Here is a 21,766-nt window from a genome sequence, read left to right on the forward strand (position 1 = left end):
AAGATGAAAAAGTTCTGGAGATTGGTTGCACAACAATGTAATAAACTGCTACTGAACTACAGACTTCAAAACGGTACAGATGGCAACTTTTGTTATGTGCATTTTACCACATTTTTAGAAAACAGAATTGTTAGAATAAAGTGTTTGATTGTGTAGCTCAGGAAAATTAATTTGCCTAAAGAAGTTTTGATCTGCAAAAAAAAAACACCCAGCTATTATAAAAACAGATGCTATAAATCATGTATTGTATTTAGCAATCTATGTAAAAAGATAGCAATCTATGTAAAAACTTATTGATAATGATGAATGTGATCATTATGATAGTCATGATGATAATAATTGTGAATGCTTATTGAGAATTCACCAGGTCATGTCACCATGCTAAGTATTTTTGCATGCATTCAAATCCTCAAAATAATTCTTCTGTTTTATTCCAGATTTACAAGGACATTAGACTCAGCAAAGTTGATAACTTTCCCAAAGGGAAGCAGGGATGGGGTCATGCTAGACCCAGGTGTCTCTAACTCCAGGGTGTGTTCTTATTGAACCACAAGGGTAATTTTCCCATTGCATACTTGCTACATACAGAACACAATGCAGATACCTCAGAGAATTGCCCAAAATATCACTCAACTTAGAAATCTTTTTCAGTTTCCCTATTAAAAAGAGGAAATAGCGAAAATCTGATTACTCACATCGCTCTGCAGTGCATAAGACTTCTTGGCAAGGTCCACATTGATGCTATCGGGCGGGTAGCTGTAATTGTGTATGAGGTGCTTATAGTCCACGTCACTGACAATCGCCTGGGATTTCTTGGCTTGAGTGACTGTGAGCATATCAAGAGGTGCCGTGTAGACAGTTTTTGACTTTTCATAGGCTTTACGATATTCACGCTGTGAACAGGAAATTATCATTTACGATCAGAGATCCTCTATGGATTTCCAGAAAAGACATCTCATATAAATGACAAATGTAAGTTAGAAAACAACAGACCCAAATATCTGAGTAGTTTTATTATCCCTAAAATTTGTTTATATGTTACTCACCGTTGAATATCTCCGAAAATCATACATGGACAACCCTTCTCAAATCTCTTTTAAGATCAAAGTATTACTTTATTTTAAAACAGGAGTTTTCAAAGACCACTAACAAGCATTATTTCTACTCCGGTAATCTACCCTTTGCAGAGTTTTTCAATAAAGAAAAGCATTTTTTTGATTTATAGAAATAGTGTGACAATCATTTCATACTTCTGATTTTAATAAAATGACTGCTTGACAAGTAAATCTGTACACTTGACTTCTTGGCTTTTCTAAAGTCATTTTTAAATGGATAGTTGCTGATTTTTCAACTTTACTATTCTCCTGTTGATAATAGATAGGCCTCACTGAGTATCCCAAAAGTAAATTCATACCGAGTTTAATTTTGGTAACAAAATGAAGCTTCAGATTGCAGCAGTTATAAGACCTCAAAGGAGAAAAGTGTGTGAAACTGAGCCATCAAAGTAACCTCGGCCATTATGTACAGTGTTCTCATAAACCAAATGTCCGGACTGAGCCTCAGAAGGCACTTTCATTTGCTAGTTTTCTGGAATAAGGTTAGACAGGCTGCTAATTAGGTCAAAATCCCAGCTTCCCCAGTTCCACTCACCAATTACCTTAACAGAGAGAAAATTCTGACCCGGTGCCTTTAGGAAACTTCTAAACCCATTATATCTCCCAATATTATATAAGCATTAAAGACAGTGACCCAAGCTAGCAAGTACGGATACGCATTATAAATCTTCTGCAGAAACTCCTTTTGCAAGTGATCTAATCTTTCAGCATTTTTAGGGACTGTGATCTTCCTTCTAATATTCTGTGGGTAGTCACTTTCACTGAATAAATTTATCATTTAATTATAAAATCTAGATCTTAGTACAAGAATAAAATATGGAAACTTTTTGATGGCATTTAAGACCATTGGAAAAATAAAGACAGTTTGTCTTTATTAGAAATAAATTGATAAAGCAATGTTGCAAAAGCAGTTGGTGTATGGAAATGTTTTTGACTAAACTGTTTTGACTCTTTTGTTGACGTTTATACCAGCTCACACATACCTGCACATGTAAAATGTTGTCAAAGGTCCAAATGGCTTTAAGGGATTCTTTTTAAAAGCTGTGCATGTTCTATATCTCAGCTTAGCATTTAGCGTGTATGTTATGCGAGACTGACTCATCATTGACTATCTCTTTTAGTTGCAAACATCAATCATTTAAAAAGTATTTACTGAGCACTTATTATGTGCCTAGTGTTCTAATGTGTTCTGTGATTGGATTAAAAACAAAAGATAAAGATATGTGTGCTGTCAATAGAGAGCTATAACCTTTGAGAAGGGATAAGGAACTAGAGAACAAGATAGTTTTATGTAAGCACTGTATACTGACATAATTCAATGTAAAGTTATTAGACAAAGTAACTGAGTGGGATGTTTTACAGTGCCATATGACTATAGAGTAAATGCAAAATAAATTAAAGAACACACGGGTAAAATGAAAGCAAATAATATAAACATTCTCTTTAGTCATGAAAAAGTAATATTTGTAAGCTATGTTGAACATTCTTACCACTTTTAAGTGACTCTAAACGTTTTTTAAACACATTGTATACTGCAATTTGCAATAGTAGATGCTTGCTTCTCTATAGTAAGAATTTTAACCAAAAGATAATAGATGGCCCATAGACAAGCCTTAAGGAATCCATAAATTCTCTGAAATTCAGGCACAAGGCATGAAAAAAAAAAACAACTTTGTTTTTCTAGATGGATGATTCAAATCTTTTATCAGATTCTCAAAGGGGCCTATCATCAATTCTTGGACCTATGCCGATACTAAATACCAAAGTCAATAAACAACAACGATATAATAAGATTTTTATCTGTGACTCATGATTTTCTTCCAGAATAAAGACAATTTTAAAAGGCATCATTTTAAAGGTTATTTTTCAATTAGAAGAAAATATGAAAACAGCTAGCAATGTTTTTCAAAAAGTTTTGAGAATTACAACCGATATTCTATTAAATACTAACACATTTTTCACATTTTTCATCGTGAAATGGGCATAAAGTAGAAATCAGTAATTTCTCTCCTCAGTTGTGAGAGGCGCAAGAATCTGGAGGGGATCATACCACTTCTAAACTCCCCAGCAGTTTGTTGTTGTGAACCTGAGAAAACCCATGGATCTGGAATTCTTTTACATGCTACTACCCTTGGGCATGTTCACAGGGACGCCATCTTGCAAACAAGACAGATGTACAAAAGCACTCACATCACTCTGGAGTTTGGCCGTCTTCAAAGAGTGCAGCATCTTGGGATCATCATTAATGCTGAGGGCTCCAATCATTTTCCCTTTGTTTTTCTCATAGTCTTTCTTGTACATCACCTGCAAAGACACCACACATGCCAGATCCCGCTCCTCAGGAAACATCACTGAGGCCCCCCTGCCCAGGTCCCCAGGCCATACTCACATCACTAGCATTCTTGCTGTTGGCTTTGGCTGCCAGTAGGGGAATGGCATCCACTTTAATGTCAAACTTCTTAGCTTTGCTCTTCTCCCAGTCGTACTTATAAATATTCTGGACAGGGAAATTTCAGCAAAGGAATTGGCAAAAATGGTGTGCATGTCATTACAACTGTAAAGACTAAAGGGTAACCCAGTCCCTTGTCTTAATATAAAATAAATAGACCTGCTTTCTTGTGAACGAAATCATGCATATTTTAGATAATTCTCTTCAAGCTGAAGCTTCTAACTCTCCAAGATTAAGCTTCTCTACTCTCCATTAGAATATTTCACCAATTAAGATAGCTCTAGTTATCATATAATATTTGATTCCTAATACTGAATGTTTTATAGAATGGCACAAATATTTTATAGTTGACTTAACTTTTATGATATAAAGGCATCAGTTTCATTTGATTTCAAAGTTCTCTGCAAATGTTACTTCATGAATCATTACAATACTCATTGATGCTGGATAATTTACACTTATTTACAACGTGTTTCCCCCAAAATAAGACCTAGCTAAACAATCAGCTCTACTGCATCTTTTGGAGAAAAAATTAATATAAGACCCAGTTTTATTTTACTATAATATTAGACTAGGTATTTATAATATAATATAATATAATATAATATAATATAATATAATATAATATAATATAATATAATATAATATAATATCGGGTCTTATATTAATTTTTTGCTCCAAAAGACGCATTAGAGCTGATTATCCAGTTAGGTCTTATTTCCGGGAAACAAGGTAGAATTGCTGATGAAATTGAAACCACCAAAGTAATTTGACTTTTCTATAAAATTATGTTTGGAAATGAAAGATAGTAATGGATAACTGGCCTTATGCCTTTTGAATACCCTGCATCTTAATTAGTGCAAGTACTCTTACATGTAGAAAAAGTATCATTTTGTATGTAACAAGGAACATTATAGGCTCGGGGAATAAATGAAATGAAATTGAATCTTAAGAAAATCAAATCCTGAAAGAAAATTAATTAGAGTATAGTATAAATGAATATATGACTGAAAGATCTAACATTAAGATTTGCAATTTTGCAACAACATGGACGGATCTTGAGATTACCACACTAAGTAAGCAAAATAAGTCAGAAAAAGTTGCGAACCATATGACTTCACTTATATGTGGGATATAAAACTGAAAGCAACAAACAAACATGACAAACAAACAAACAAAAACTCATAGACACAGATAACAGTTTAGTGGTTATCAGAGGGTAAGAGAGTGGGGATGTGGTAGAAAAGGGGGTCACATATACAATGATGGAAGGAAAACTGACTCTGGGTGGTGAACACACAATGTGATATATAGATGATGTATTATAAAAATGTACACTTGAAACCTATGTAATTTTACTAATCAAAGTCACCCCAATACATTTAATAAAATTTTAAAAAAGATTCTTAATTAAACACAAATGAGTGGTGGCATTTTTAAGGTTGGTTAAAATATATTAAGATTGTCTAACTGTATGAAACTACTTACAAGATTGCTACACACATTTTATAAGGTGAATTCAAAGTTATATTGGCAGTGGCTTAGGAACATGACACAAATGTTAACTGTTCTTACTATCTTTAACATTGAAATATTTATTCAATGAAAGAATTCAAAAATCAAAGTCTATGCTGTCAGGGAATCACATGGCATAGTACGCATAAGGAACTTACATCACTTAGGTTATAAGCATTGACTCTGTGCTGGATAAAGGCAGGAGTATCTGGAGGTATATGACACTTAAACTTTTCACTTTCATGTTTCGCTTTGTAATTTAGCTGAGAGAGGGAGAGAGAGAACCATTAGTTCTAAAGAAGAATTGTTCTAAAAAAGAAAACTTGAGTGGCAGGTTTCATAAGATAAATTATAAAATACATTTTGTTAAATAACAACTGACAAAGTGGTTAAGATTAAAACAGAAATCCAGAGCTAGGGTAGGCCACGCTGGGTTATTGACAACTTGTGTGCTGGACACGTGACTGCTCTTATCACATCTATTACCACTGTGGGACCCTAATGGAAGGAAGTGCCTCTTTCATATACGGTCCCTTTCACCCGTATCACCCATATCGGAACCCTATGGATTGGGAGTGACAGCCCTTTCTTCCTTTTCATTGTCAATTCTCATTGGAGAATCTTGTCTAACAAAAATGGTTATATCCTCTCACATACGTTGATATTCTACTTAAAGCCTTCATTTCTGGCCATAAATCTACTGAGGTTACTTTTATTTCTATTTTCTTAGTTTAACACAAGTTTGGAAATTCATACTTAAAACTCATATGGTAAACTTATCTCAAACACTCCATTTTCCAAAAATTTTTTTTGAGAGAGAAATCCCATATGTTGAATACCTGTTCTGGGCCAGGGTGTGTGCTACGCACATATCTCCTTTCACTTAATCTTCAAAACAACCACATATGAGGCATAGAAAGGTTAAATAATTTGCCCAGACAGAGCTGGAATTTGAATCTAATTTTATCTAACTTGAGAACTCATATTCTTTCCAGTGCATAAAGCTACATTAGTTTCCCTTAATAAAACCATTTTACTATAATTATTATCTACCCAAGAAAATGCAAGGCATCTAAATAGGAAAATATTTTAGGTGATTACACATATTAAACTTGTTAAACTTGCTAAAACTCATGTTGCCTTTTTGGTAAATGTGACAAATTACTAGATTTTCTGTATAGAGTTATGCTACATTATCCCTCATAATTAGATTTCCTGGATATTTAGAGGAACTTACGTCACTCAGTTGTTTGGAATTAACTTGGGCTTGCACCTGAACAGGCGAGTCGGTTACTTGAGTGAATTTTGTCTTATCTGGATGGACTTTATAGGCATGCTGTGGGGGAGAAAAGGAAACAGGTTTAGCGGTATCACTGGTCAAATCCCCGTTGCTCTATAGGAGAAGTGAGCAGAACTCCATCCCCGCCTAAGAAAAGATACCTATAATTAATAAACCACATTGTTTTTTTTCTAATTAGACTGCAGTGTCTTTGAGAGATGTTCTTATCTGTACAAGAAACTTTCCCATATTTTCAGATGTGAACTCTTCTTTGGGAAAATTAACTAGAATTAGCTCTTGAAATGTATGGATGATAATAGGAAAAAACAGTGTATCTACTATAAATTTTCTTCGTTACAATTTTTTTTTTTGCTTGCATTTATTTGTAAAAGTGTCAAAATGTTAAACACATCTTGGTCACTAGATACTGTGGAGGGCAGTAACGTTCACAGTTCATACTATAGACTTACGTCTTTACACTGATTCAGTTTCTTGATAGTTTCATATTCTTGAGTTATGGTCTGGGGGAAGAAGCCTTTGCCTCTGTCCTCTTCATATTCTGCTTTGTAGTTTTTCTATGAGGAAAAGTAATCAGACATAAGGATGTAACAACCATTGCATTCATACCCGAAAAAAATGTGTTATTTGGAAAACTAAACAATGGTCTTAGAACGTACATCACTGTTTTGAGCTGTGACTTTCATGCAGTGTGTATAATACGGATCCTCAAAGGTGCCTACATAATGTCCTAGAACATTCTTTAAGTAGGAATCTCTGTAGTTAGTCTGAAAGACAAAACATATTTCATTTATTTGTGTATGAAATTATGTGTCTTTTCTTTGACAGGAGGCAGTGATCCTAGGATGGCTTACATCACTGCTGAATTTGTGCAGAACCGTGTCAAGTTGAAATTTGGGGGTCTCGCAGTAATTCATGCTCTTTGCCTTTGTCTTCTCATAGTTTTCCTTGTACAATTTCTGCAAAAAAAAAAATAAATCAGTGAAAGTAGATTGCTGTCACTCCCACACTGATTATAACACTTGTATTTTCCAACACTAAACAAAAGAAGAAGAAAAAAGTTACTGCCTGTCAACTGTCTTAAAAACTGACAATCAGATATGTGGGTGTCGTGAATGATAAACCTTTTCTGTTAGCAATTATTGTAAAGCCACAGTGTATAACAATCTTCAAAAAATTCAGAAACCAGTTTGGTGCCTCCAACCAAGCCCTTAGTTGCAGAGATTCGCATCTATCTCTGAAATGCGGCCTTCTCCATCTCCCAGATCACATACTCTTTCCTCACTGATGGTGTCCCAACAAATAGGAATATTCTGAGCAGCACTGCATTTTTCATTTTTTTAAAACAAACTTTTATGAAAGACTTTAATAAACATTAAGGAATACATATTCTCTTTTCCTCCTTCGACCAAGGAAAAATTCCTTACTGTGCTCTAAAAATAAGAATGTACAAGAACTCAGGTCATGAATCTACTAACTCTTCTTCTCTGCTAGGATTTGTCTTTAGCTCTAGCAATAACAGTAAACAATTATTGGATTTTAAATGCACAACTGAGAAGGCAGATCACTGTCACCTTTTTATGTTGGGTTTTGAATTTATAAATGGTTTATATTTCATTTTTAATATTTTTCCATTCCTGTCTTTATCAGCAAAGTGGATCTACACCTGGGCTTCTATGTTTGATAAAGAAGGCCTTCATTTAGGAAGCAGGAGATGTGCTGTGCCTTGATTTTTCTGCAGAGCTACTTAAACAGATCCATTTACACTCTCTCACCTGCCACTTCTAAGTCACACGTGCTCATTTCTCAGGTGCTGACTGAAGCCAAGGGACAAAGAAACGATAACGAACCCACACAGAGAGCCCCACCTATAATCCTCAAATATTGGAAAAGCTTACTTCAACCTAACCATAAGGGAAAAACGCAACTGATCACAAGTTCAGTCTCTTTCCGTGTGTAGTCAAAGTGGTCTTGGGCTGTTAAGTCTATTAATGTCAGGCCCAGGTCTCACTTATCTAATCTATTTGAAATCTAATGGATTAGTCAGGCTCTAACAATTCCACAAGTAGAAATTCCTGTGAAGACTTGGGGAGCGTCTTACAAGTTCTGCTCTCTGCAAATGATGGTTTCTGGGGCCAAGATCTGAGGAGAAAAGGGCAGCCATGGGGAGACAAGTCGTACAACACAGGACGTTTTCCTTCTTCTCCCAGCAGCGGGCCTGACGAACACAAGGCCAGAGAGCTAACACTGCTCCATCTCTCTTTCTCCTCCCCTTTCAAAGTTTCCTTCTGCCTCTGTTAACATCACAACACATCTCCTACAATGCACACTAGCCTTGGAGGCACAGGCATCTGGAGCCCACGAGGAAATGAGGATTTCTCTGCTCGTTGAACTAAATCCACAGCACCCCCTACTTCTACCCCCACCTCCCCCCAAAAATGATACACATCATATTCAAAGGCATTAATACCTTCCTGTGGTTAGATGGTTCCAGGGAACCGCTACACCATAATTTTAAAGTATATGCAAAGTTATATTTGCATTTAGTCATTATAAAAGGAGATAGATTTCACCACTCCTGCAGCGAAGGTTAAAACAACACTTTTGACAAGACTATACTTACATCACTTAGGGTATTTCCTGCTGCCATCAGCCGCCTAAGCAGTGGGTTCTCTGAAGCAGGAAGTACATTATAATCTGCTTTTGCCTTATTCTTTTCATAGTCTTCTTTGTATTTTACCTGTAGGTGTGAAATAAAGTGATAAAGTAACTCTCTGGGTTATTTTTGCTCTCATCTCTATTATGACTATTATAACATAGTTCCACAAATCAATTTTCTCTTTAGAAAAATGGCAGCTTGACATTTTATAAACAAAATACTCATAGTAACTCATAACAGTAGCAGAGAAACTGTATAAATTTCCAAGATATCTTTTTGTTACTATTCATTTATTCATTCAAAAATATTCATTATGATAGTTTTGAGTACTTATTATATTCTAGGCAAGGGGACACATACAAGAAAGAATAACACATAGTCCCTGCCTTCAAAGATAGAAATAGGTAGATACATAAATAATGGGAGAGAGAAATATCCACAAATAATGACAGTACATCATGCTGCTGAAGAACCCTTATTCAGCTCCTACCTACCTGCCGACACATTTTTAAAGAAAGAAAACCAGAAGCATCATGAATCTACCCTTTTATGCCTCATCTGTGACTGTGTGTGTGAGCGTGTGTGTATTTAATATACACCAGGAGGAGAAGGAACTGGTTCTAGTTCTGACCATGATCCCCAGGGCCATCCATTTACTCAGCAAATATAACTATACAATGTAGACAAGTTCAAAGAATCCTAGATAATGTACCAACATTTAAGAACCTTAGAAAACAAATACAATCAGCTTGGTATCCAAAGGCAGGATATACACAACTGAAAAACAGATGCGCAATCCCCTACAACTCACAGATAGTACTCACTGGGCATAATGTACAGGAAGGGGAGACACAGATAATCTCTCCATCTCATAGAATTATAGATTTCACTGAAAAGTGGAAATAAGCAGAAAGGAAATTCTATCCCCCTACCTGCATCTGAGCTATGCAGCCTCTTGTCCTGTCCATGGATGAACTGTCAGGGTGTGTGGCACAGCCATCCCCTCCTCGTAAGCACCAGACTGTCTCCCCTTTCACTTCTTCAGGACATTGCTCCTGCCCCTCTTGCCCGCTCCAACATCATCACATTTTCCCTCTATGCTAGATTTCTTTTCCATCAGCATAGAAACATGGTGTTTTTGTTTTCTATCTTTAAAATATCCCCTCTTCACCCACTTACCTAGCAGCGACTATACCATTTTCTTCGTTCCTTTTCAGAAAAATACTTGGAAAGAGTTGAGTATGCTCATATTTTTATATTTCTCTCATGATCCCTTTCACGAACCCTCTCCAAGTAGACGCAACCAAAGTGTTCTTGTTCAGTTCACCAGAGACTATACATTGATAAATCCATTGCAGAAACATTGACATCGTTGATCACTTCCTTCTCTCTTCACTTGCTTCCCAAGAAATCAGTCTCTCGTGACTTTGCTCCTACCTCACCTCCTTAATGTCTTCACATGGAAGCACTCCAGAATTCAGTCCTGAGAGCTTTCTGTCTGCACTTGCTCCCTTCATGGCCTCCACTGTTAGGCATTAAATACTATTCACATGCTGATAAATGCCAAATTTATACAACCTTCCCAGATAGCTCCCCTGAAAATTCAGACTCATATATAATCAACCGCCCACTTGACATTTCCACTTGGATGTCTAAATAAGGCATCTCAAACCTTACATGTGTGAAGCTAAGCTCAGGTCACTCCTCCAAAAAAAATTACCCACTGTTTCCACGGTCTTCCCTGTCTTCATAAAAGGAAACACCATCCATCTAGCTGCTTAGACCAAAACTCTCTTCTCATATCCCACATCAACCCATCAGCAGCAAATCACGTCAGCTCTACTTTTCAAAATACTTCTCATCACTTGTCCTGCTACCCTCCTGGTCCAAAATATCACCGTCTTGAACCTGGATGCTGAAATAGCCTCCTAAGTGATGTGATCTTCCTGCCCTCACTCCTCCAGCAGAGCCAACGCCCGGGTTAGAATCAAGTCTGATTGGCTTTGAAGTTTATACTCTTTCTAGTGCCCAACCTGCTTTAGAACGCCATGGAGTCTGACGATTTACCAAAGTCACTCTATAGAGTATATGAGCATATCCATGGATTCATGTATCCTGTCTGTGACTAGATTTTCACTCGTTAGTAGGAATATAAGAAAAATAATGGTAGTAATGAGTATGGGAGTATCTATGTTCACATATGGCTACCAATTGTCTTTTATTAAGGGGTCTCAAAACCCCTGTTCTGTCTTCTGAGATTATAGCCTTTCTACTTCTGGGTACCAAAGGTCATTTATGAAATACTGAAGATGGTAATTGGGAGTTGTTGATGTTCATACACAGCAAAATTTAAAAAAAAAATTGGTAGCCCTATGATAACACCAAAGTACTTTTTTGTCTCCTAAGAAATGTCTTTTTCCCCCAAAATATACAAAAGCAAGAGTTATAAGAAATTCACCCATAGTGAGACCATTGGGATAAATGAAATAATTTCCTCATACCGTGCTAGCTGCCAATCCAGCTTGTTTATTCACTTTGTATTGTGGTGTGTCAGTTTGCATGAAGTAGATCTGGTCTTTCATATTCTCAAAGTCTTGTTGGTATTTCCTCTGTAAGACATTAAACATAATGAAGCACTGCAGTGGCAACAAACTATGCAAGGCTTTTACACAAAGAGGCCATGTGGAGAGTTATCCAAAGCCTGCTCCTCTTCCTTACCCAAGTTCAATTACAATGAAAGCATGTGGTGCCATTACGATTAACAACTTAACAGAGATTTGGAGCAATTATAATGGGCTAAAAGACAGACTCCAAGAAGGAGCTCTTGAAGTCCAGTCACAGAGAACTTAAGAGAAAAGAAAAAGAGGATTTATATTTTCCAAAGGAAAATCTAGGAAGAAACTAATCAGTTTCATAAACGTACTGTTTGGGTTCCCAGCAAAGAATAAATTAAGAAGGGCCCCTTTAACCTGTACTCACTTTGAAACCATATTGTTCCTATGAAAACTGAGGCAAGAGTAATGGAATCCAATCAAAACAATATTTCTCAAAAGAAAGGAAAGATTGTAAGATTTCTTTCTCAATGGGAAGTCAACACAAGTCTTGCTCCCAAGAAGAGGAGCCAGGACTTCTGAATGTTCAGGTACCACTTCAGGTGAAGCAGGAGGCTAGAAATCATAAAGGAAGGGTCCCCCTTTCAACCTAAGAATATCCAGCCATCCTTTTTACTTACTGAGCTGATGTTGTCAGCATTCATCCTGGCAGTTGCAATTTCAAAGCAGGGTGTCTCACTCCATTTGCCTTTGATTTTATTTTCATAGTCTTGCTTGTATTTTTGCTAGGAGGAAAAAATAAGGAAAGTGGACTAGCAAAACCCAGGACTTGACAAATAAGACAGTAAAGTAAGTGGTAACTGACAACTTTCAAAAATATCTTGACTAGACCCTTCTTGGGTCCTTAACGGATGTCTTCAAATCTTCCAGTGAGGTGTCAATTTACCCAACAAGAATATTGGGTGAGGGAGATAGGGGTACTAATTCTTCCTCCCTTACTGAGTTTGGGTACTTAGTTCATTCAGAACTCACAGCTGTTTCCTGATGTTTGAAGAAGGAGAGAATTAGAAGCATCTTCCATTTGTAACTCAGAGTTATAACAAAACCACTCAACCCCAGATTTCCATGCCAGATGACCTTAACCATTACTTTCTGAGCTTTACCCAAACTCCTAGTTACACAGAAGGCAATACCAAAACAAAATTGGCTTGCAGACCAATGAATAAGACTTCCTAATTTAGACTTAAAGAAATGTTAGTGAGATCTGGCAAGTAACTCAAAAATTAAACTGCTGCCCTATCTTATTCCAAACACCATACCACCGAAATCCCAGGCTGTGAGCTCCTTGGAGAGAGGAATTATGTCTTCTTCGTTTTTGTATTCTCAGCATTTAACATAAAATTCAGTATGCAGAATTTACCTCATAAAGGTTTGTTCAGCTACACTAAGTTGCACTGAGTCCATGATATGTGGTTTTGAACAACCTAGAACTGAAATATAATTAACCTAGCCAACCCCACACCTGGGCACACGAGCTGGAGCCAGAGCTAGGTTAGACCAATTTCCCCTCTTTGGCTCACAAAATGGGTTCGACATAACCAATGTGTCTCAAGGTGTTTTCGTGCCTAAACCACCATCACACTCTTGAAAGAAAAAGAAAGTGGTTTTCTGGTATACCTTCAGCAGAACACGTACCAAGGGTGACTGATGGGTAGAACCAGTGAGTTTACGTCAAAGTTAAAGGAAGCCCAGCCCTCCCTCAAATGCCCTATATTCTTTCTTCCCAAAAGGTTAATATGCTAATTAATAGCCAAGAGGTTTTCATGGCTATAAAGTATAGAGCCCTGGACCTGAGTTCAGAAGCTCTGGGCCGAAGACTTAACTCCATTATTTCCAAAATTGTGACTTAGCCTCTCTAAGCTTCAGTTTTCTTAACCACACATGCTGGCAGTAATAATCATACTTACACAGAGGATTTGGGGAAGATCAAATAAGGTCATACACTGAAGAGTGCTTTGTAAACTCTACAATGCTAAACAAATGTAACGTATACTAATTGCAACATAACAAAGAGTAAGAAACTCTACAGAAAAGAACTGTGTATGTGTGTGTGTGTATTCTTCAATGGAAATTTTTGCTGAGGTAAAATTTACTTTATTCTGCCAATTAATTTGCCCACCATCCGCTTTTGAAGCTTTAAAGAACTGAAGTCAATCAAACTGATTTTTCCATTTCCTAAGATAGCCTATAGAAGTGTTTCTAATCTTTTTGGAAAACAACCTCATCAGGAATCTGAGGAAACTATAAAATACCCACACATACTTATAACTTCAGAGGTTTTTGATGTACACACACTTAAGATCTCCTAATCTACATTTTTTTGTAGAGATACTGCCAATCCTCTGCTTGCTCTCAAAGGAAGAAAACTGTAGGATTGGGGATGGGGAGCAACTGGGCTAGACGCATCCCCAAACTGAGATATAGAGAACTTTGTAATATAATTTAAAGTTGAGAAGACAGCAGATATTCTTAACGAGGACCAAAAGTGGGCTATTATACAGAAATAAAAATCACATATGTAGATTTGTTAAGCAAAATTGAGTAGGAGATGAATTCCCACAGTGAGAGACAGATGTCTGATATTTAACAAGATCAAAACAAGAGTGGAAGACCACCCAGCCCCCTTATCCTCTTCATGAGTCAAAGTTTGTTATTTCTTCCCGATCCCCCTGCCAGGGCTGAAATGGGTGAGGATAGAGATGGACCTCTCAGTCCATTCCTGAGGACTCCCAAGTCTGAGACTCTGTTCACTACAAGGGAGGAGGCTGGAGCTTGTTAACTGCTGAGGAAGTTGTGGCCTTCCCCTTCATTTGGGGTAGGAGAGAAGTTGAAAAAAATAAAGGTCTGCAGCTAAAGGAATGAAGAGTAGAGTATGTGTCCACGTGGGACCCCCCCTTTGCCAGCCAAGGGGCCTCACTCAGCATGTCTGGCAGTGAGGCCTGAGTGTTTGTGTGATACACGGAGATGGATTCGCCACATCAGGGGTCCAACACCCCCAACCGCCGCCCTAACCCTACTCTCCAACTCTGTCATGATTAGAGTCGATCAATGGAAACCTGGAGACAAGTATCAATTTAACTTTTTCTAGGATTTTGTGTTCATTCATTTAACAGAGGGAAGTACATTAGGTCAATTACGAGCTCTGGGACACCTTCTGTGGTAACCACACGTTGATAGATGTAGGAAGATTTCTCCCACAAACCATAGTCGCTCCTCCCCAGAAGTCGGCTGAGGGTGCTTTTGTTGGGCCATAAATCAGGCATCCGAACGTACTGCTTAACCACATGGTGACCAGTAGTTTTATGAGTAGAGAGTACAGCACCCAGTGTTTTCCTTTTAATTCTAGATCCTAGTTGGGAATCGGCTGGAAATTCTAACCTGAAATCTTATGTTTTCCTATTGTGAATCAGGAAGAAATCAGAGAGGCAGGCACAGAGAAACCGAAAGGACTTCTCAGGCCTTTCAGAACCCCACGTGTAGCTGGTTGTAGTGGGCATAGCTTCCTCTCCTGGAATGCCTGATTACATGGACAGCTCTGCCTGCCTGCCCATGTATGCTAGAGCTACAAAGTAAGCTGAGCCAGGAGGAGGTGCTGGCATGTAGTTGATGCCTTTGGCCAAAAACAAAGGTGAGAGTATGGATTCTGACAGATATATTAATAGGAGAGAAGGTTGGTAAACACAATGTAACTGCAATATAATTGTTACAGATATGTACTCATTATATTATATGGATGGAAGGCTGCAAGACAAAGGGATGAATCTGGAAGACATGATTCAACAAGGATAGGTAAGAACTTAAATTCATGAGAATAAATAGATAAAGTAGATTTGTACGTATTTTGGAGAGAAAGAAAATGACACTGAAGCATGGGTCAAAGCAGCTTGACCGTGGGGAAGACTTCAACAGAAAGGAAATGAGTCCCTGGTAGGCCTACACTTCTCCTATTGGATGGTTTGTTGTTGAATGGGCTGCAACCAACCACAAGCATTTCTTCTCAAGGTGACTATTATTTGGGATGCGCAACAGCCATTAAGAACTTGGAAATATGGGTAAGACTGGGATGAATAACTATCACCATGGCTGAACCTAGTGGCCTTCATCCACAGTCATCTTCCCCTTGGCTCATATTGTTATTCCCAAGGGCAAACCGCCCTGGCAATGCCTTCAAAATCCCCGGTGATGTTACCATATCCAACTGCAGTCCAATAGGTATATAATGCAAGCCACCACTGTAATTTTAAATTTTCTGGTAGCCATATCTTAGAATGTGAAAAGGAACAGGTGGGAAATTAATTTTAATAATATATTGTACTTAACCCAATAGATCCAAAAATATTACCATTTCAACATGTAATCAATATAAAATAACGAATGAGCTATTTTTACCTTCTTTTTGCCGTAAGTGTTCAAGATCTAGTGGATATTTCCCACATATAGGACTCTCAGTCCATACTGTTACATTTCAAGTATTCAATAGACACGTGTGGCTGGTAGCTACTATAGAGGAGAGTACAACTCTAAACTAATCAGCAAGACTGATTTAGTGAGAGGCTGACTATGGCGGGGAGCGGGGTTGAAAGTGATTGCTTTAATCACTTTCAAGCACCCATACTGCATACTCAAATAAGATAAAAGAATGTTGCTTTAGTAAGATATTTCTTTAAATATGCTTTAAATAAAAATTTTAAACAGATTTATTTTTCTTTCTAAGTGACTATTTAAATAGACCTTTTTCTTTCAAAATGATGAATCATCCTTGTTCTCCAGTCTTATCTACAATACCAAACTATAGAAAGCCATCTCTTTATAGACAGTTCTAAAGTTACTGTCTGCTTAGCCCTGGGCAAAATTTCAGGTTCACGGTATTCCTATTAGTGAAATTTTACTGTATTTACTCGATCTTTTATCCAACCGGCCCTTGGTGATCTATATAGTAAGGTAATCTGCAATACCAGACACTAAAAAACATCATTGAATAGACTTCATCTTCTATAACTTCTTCCTTCTCCTTTACTAGAGATAGCCTTTTTTAAAAAAAGCCCACTAGAACAAGATAGAAATCTTGAGGCTCCATCAAAATTTAAGCAGAAGACCAAACTGAGACTCAATTCCACAAAGCGTAAAGAAAAGTATTTCAAAGTAGCAGTATCCCAGGAGAAAGTGGCCTGATTTGGACCAATTTTAAAAAAGGAATTTAACATGGGTCTATTCAGCAGTTGAACATCTGCCTCTCTGCATTCTTCAGAGCTACTTCACCAGCCTAAATATAGGCAGTCCAGGCGGTTTGCCAGGGCCTTCAAAGTTATTAGGTGCCCTTCTATGCCTGCCAAACTAAGCTTTGTCTGAGACTATTCATGCATTCTTATTTTCTCCAAGTCTGACTGAGAGCATCAAACTATATTGGGTCTTCACACTGAATTAAAACAATCAGATCCTCTGTGGAAAGGTGTGGTTACTTGGTTCTCTGTTAGTGAGACTAACAGAGACATTTCATAAGTGAAATGTCAAAGGATAGTAGGACATGGGTTTGTTTTCAAAATGCAGCTTTCACATGTATCAACAATCACTGAGTCATCGAGCTGGTTGAACATTTAACATGGTACCATGATGTTAATGGATGTATTGCGGTTGCTGTAGCATTTTTAGGGGCATGTGCAAAAAGATTCAGTGTTTATGTTGTGTCTTTTGGTTCATCTTAGTTATTTTTTCTGAGGGTGGAGGTTATTCAGCATAGTTTTCAAGGACGGCAATGTCCCAACCCTATTTACTTACCTTGCTCAGTTGATTAGTCACTTTCTTGGCAAATTCTATATCTGGAGGATCTGGTAGAGATGTGAATTGGGTATGCTGTTCAACAAGACCTTTTTTGTAGGAAATCTGACAAAATAAAAGGGATGCCCATGAGCCACAGATAACTATTCTACATCTCATGTTTCATTTGTTGGCATTTTTTTAAAAGACTATGATTTCATCTTATTTGAAGTCTTAAACGTCCGTGTATCATGTAACAGTAGTTTATCCTTGTAGATGTTACATGCCCTTTCTCTCAGCATTACTGGTGATTTTTCTCTTTGAGTTTTCTCTTTTCTCCAACATTATTGTTCCTAGGTCAGTTTCCTTCCATTTATTTTCATGTCATGATCTGTAACTAAAATTATTCTCTTAACCAGCATCCTCAACTCCCAATGTCTTGTCTTTCCAACATACCTGTTAACAAACTGCCAGTTCTGGATCAACTTAACCACACATTTCCATTGTTTTTATATCCAGGATGCTGAATGCTACTGAAGAAAATCACACAACTCTATGGGTTGGGTAGTGATAATAGGATAAGCAAGGTTAATAGGGACACAGGAAGAAGGTCCAGAGGAGGGAGAGGGAGACTGTTGAAGCCAAGCCCGTAGCTTGAAATCTACTACACGCCTACCCAGCGAGAGGTTCTGTGAACAACAGCTTGCTTGGGGCTCTGTGTCCAATCCTCTGAATTTATCCAATTGCCCTTTGCCTTCAGTGAAGCTTGAACATCACATTATGTGCCTCTGGTCAGTCTCTACTACTAGTGGCTCGTCTAAAACCTCAACTCTGTCCTTCTGCCCCCGATCAGCTCCACCTTACCCTCAGCTTCCTCTTTCATAGAGTAAAGACAGGTTACACACTGATTTTTCTCCACACTCATCCCTGTGTCTCCCGCCCCTCCCTCACATGGCTCTGAGGAGAAGCATCCTCGGCAGGGCATGAGCCCAGCACTCAGGGGACTTTTCCCACCACCAGCCCTCTGTACTTAACTCTATCAGTCACCGCTCCTCTTTCTTACATCTTCAACCTCTCCCTCTTCATGAGCTCATTTCCTTTCGCCTATAAAAGACCTCTCACCTTAAAATAAGTATGTTCATTAATCATGCATCTTCTTCACTATTTTTCTTCACTACTGACTCCTCAGGCTTTTCCTTCCACCAATCTTGACCCCTGCCTCCCGACAATGCAGAATATTCATAGATCCCAGACACAGGAAGCCGTGTTATGTCTCTGGACTTCATAGACACTGCTCCCTTTCCCTAGAATGCCCCAACTCCACCTTCTCCCCTTTTTGCCTGCACACTACTACTCATTCTCCAGGTCTCAGGACAAACTCAGTTTCTCCTCCTGTACCCTCCCTGACACAATGATATTCTCCAGGGATCTCACTCAACTTAGACCTTACTTCCTTTAATGGAATTATCAGGTGACACTGCAACTGGTTGTTTACCTGTCTGTCCCTCCTTAGACTGTGAGTTCTGGGATGGCAGAGAACATATCCTCTCATTTGGGAATGCTTGTGGCCTGTGCAGGACCTGACTAGAGTGAGGGTGCAAGGACTGATTTCTGAATGTGTGGTTATCACACTGAGACCATCAGGGCAAGTCTGAAGAGGAGACTCATCCACCCAATTCTTCCATCACTCAAACTGTGAGACTTCTACAAATTATATCTCCTTCCATGTGGCAGTATTCTTATTTATAAAGTAAAGAGGTCGTGTATATTAATACCATGTTTCCCCCGAAAATAAGACCTAACCGGAAAATAAGCCGTAGCATGATTTTTCAGGTTGCTCATAACATAAAATAAGTTCTAATGCATCTTTTGGAGCAAAAATTAATTTAAGACCTGGTCTTACTTCTGGGGAAATATGGTAGGGCTTATTTTGTATTACGAGCATCCTGAAAAATCATGCTAGGGCTTATTTTTTGGTCAGGTCTTATTTTCGGGGAAACATGGTAGTTCCAAGGTCTCAATCATTTTCTTTATGCTTTAGCCAATTCCACCTGTGTCTTATCCTAACAATATCTATCTAGTGTCTATAACAAAAAATTTCATGGACATTAAATCAATTGGGATACAAAGGCAGATTTTAAAATGTATTCATTTAATTAGACGGCTAATTTCTTTTAAATAAGTGAAGACATTTTAGGCATAAGGCAACTTGTATTTTTCCATGACTGGTTATATCCTTAAGGAGAAAGCAACATCCTGGCAGGAGAAATGATATTAAGTAGGACATCCTGTCACGAACTTGCAGAGAAATCAGATCTAGCTGTCCTAATTTCTAAGGAACCTTGGTCAGAATTCTGTCTAGTTAGAATTCTGTGCTCTGCATTAGCTTAAAGACTCACTTAGGGTTTGCAAAGTCTTCAGTTTCTACTTAGATAAAAAGAAAACATAATAATTAGGGTTAAGAAAAACTCAGGAAGAAGGTACAGGAGAGGGAGAGGGAGCCTCTGAGCCCAAGCCTTTAGCTTGAAATCTACAAGCCTCCCCAGTGGTATGCTCTGTGAACAAAAGCTTGCTTCTGCTCGGTGCCCAATCATTGTACAAGTTCATAGAGCTGACAACAGTATTAATAGGCGTGCTGGTAATCCGATACTTAGTGCATACTTGGGCTGCAATAAAAACAAAAGCAGACCTTAACTGCCAAGTCTTTCTGAGGAAGGATGGGAAGACTACTTCGTTATTGTAATTCTCCTTCATTATGTCTTCTATAGAGGTATTTCAAAAAATGTGGTCAACTTTAATTGTTCAAAGTCCATAGCAATAGAGTGGCATGGAGGTAACCCATTCATAACTCCACTTTACAGATAAAGGGAGACATTAGGAGATTAAGAGTCTTCTTGGAAACCTCTCCCTGGGCTTCCAGGACATGTATTTCCTGGTTCCCCTTCAACTTCTCCAACCGTCTGTCCCCTTAGTGTTTTGCTGGCTCCTTTCCAGATGTCCTCAGTGTGGGTGTCCTCCAAGACTCTGCCCTTGGCCACACACTGTTCTGCCTCCCTCATACATTTTCACGTCTTCAGCTGTCACTTATATCCTGATGACTCAAATATTCCTCATCTCACATTTATGCAATAGCACTAAATTTCTAATTTGTTCATAGGATGCCTAGATCTGAATGTTCCTTCCTTTATCTCAACTCTCTTTCTCTTTCACTAAAGCAGTTTTACCAGTTATACCTTTATACACCTGGACTGCCAGTTTTGGTCATAAACTCGTCTGTGTCTCCTTTCACTTTTTTGTCTCCAATATCCACTGTCCCTGTCATCGCTCTGATCCATCTATATTACCAAAATAGTCTTCTACAAATTATCATGATTTGTCTTAGTCCTAATCCACCATATTGTTCACCAAAATTTCTCCAGAGTCTACTCTTATCATGTAATAAGATTTTTCCAAAATCTTATGATGCCTCTTATTGACTATCGTATCATGTCAAATCTATTTTGTCTGATCAAGGTCCTACTGCAAGTTTCTTACAAGGGCCCTCCTACCTCAGCACCCATGGCATTCACTTTCTTTGCTCCCTAAAGCCCCAGACTCACTTCTCCTCTGTCCCTTTGTTCAAGTGCTCTCTACCTGAAATGCACTTCCTATTTATTCATCACTGCCCATTCCCTCAGAATCACCACCTCCACATGTCCTTTTCTCATGACTCACATGTATCCTGTCTTTCTCTTAGCAAGTATTAGACTGCAGGAGTTGTTTGTTTTAACTTTTTCCTTGTGGTTTAATATATAAAACTTTCATCTGACCGACTTGATTCTAAATTCTTAAGGAAAAGAATGAAAACTTCTTGTACTTTTCTGTCCTGCCAGGTATGAATACATATGGTCTTTCAAAAAATTATTATTAATCACACGATAAAGGTCACACAATGTTAATATTCATGAGAGATAGAACCAAAAAGCTAATCTTAAAAAAGAAGCAGAAGGTCCCGACACATTAAAATTGGTGCCATGCACTACATGGCCTTAGAATGTTGTTGTATCTTCTTTAGTTCCTAACTTATCCTATGAAGGATAGGAATATATCTGTGCCTTATTTTAACTAATTACACGCAAACTAGGATAGAAATTATGTCTACTAAATTTGCAGGTGATATCAAGTGAGAGACAATAAAAATTAGACCTCAAATGTTGGATATAATGTCAGATATTTAATATATAATTTCAGTTCAGGGTAAGATAGAATCCTAAACTTCATCAGAAGTAAATCCCAGTAAGTTTCAAGATGCCAACTGGCATAAGTCCATATTGAATGTAAGAAGACCCAGGGACTTAGCTGGCATTGAATGAAAAATAACTTGTC

General features: G+C 37.9%; 1 protein-coding gene across 1 annotated transcript in view; it reads right to left on the reverse strand.

Moving 5' to 3' along the window:
- NEB (nebulin) overlaps positions 1-21,766 on the reverse strand; it is a 181,532-nt gene that overhangs the window by 147,929 nt on the left and 11,837 nt on the right. Inside the window, exons 10-21 of the mRNA XM_081052074.1 lie at positions 17,423-17,527; positions 12,268-12,372; positions 11,537-11,644; positions 9,000-9,116; positions 7,231-7,335; positions 7,036-7,143; positions 6,829-6,933; positions 6,317-6,415; positions 5,238-5,342; positions 3,505-3,612; positions 3,306-3,419; positions 696-893 (exon numbers count right to left, since the gene is read on the reverse strand). Coding sequence (XP_080908200.1) covers positions 696-893; positions 3,306-3,419; positions 3,505-3,612; positions 5,238-5,342; positions 6,317-6,415; positions 6,829-6,933; positions 7,036-7,143; positions 7,231-7,335; positions 9,000-9,116; positions 11,537-11,644; positions 12,268-12,372; positions 17,423-17,527 — 1,377 coding nt within the window. The remainder of the gene's footprint in view (positions 1-695; positions 894-3,305; positions 3,420-3,504; positions 3,613-5,237; positions 5,343-6,316; positions 6,416-6,828; positions 6,934-7,035; positions 7,144-7,230; positions 7,336-8,999; positions 9,117-11,536; positions 11,645-12,267; positions 12,373-17,422; positions 17,528-21,766) is intronic.

This window comes from Rhinolophus hipposideros (genome assembly GCF_964194185.1).
Source record: "Rhinolophus hipposideros genome assembly, chromosome: 6".
NCBI classification, from domain to species: domain Eukaryota; kingdom Metazoa; phylum Chordata; class Mammalia; order Chiroptera; family Rhinolophidae; genus Rhinolophus; species Rhinolophus hipposideros.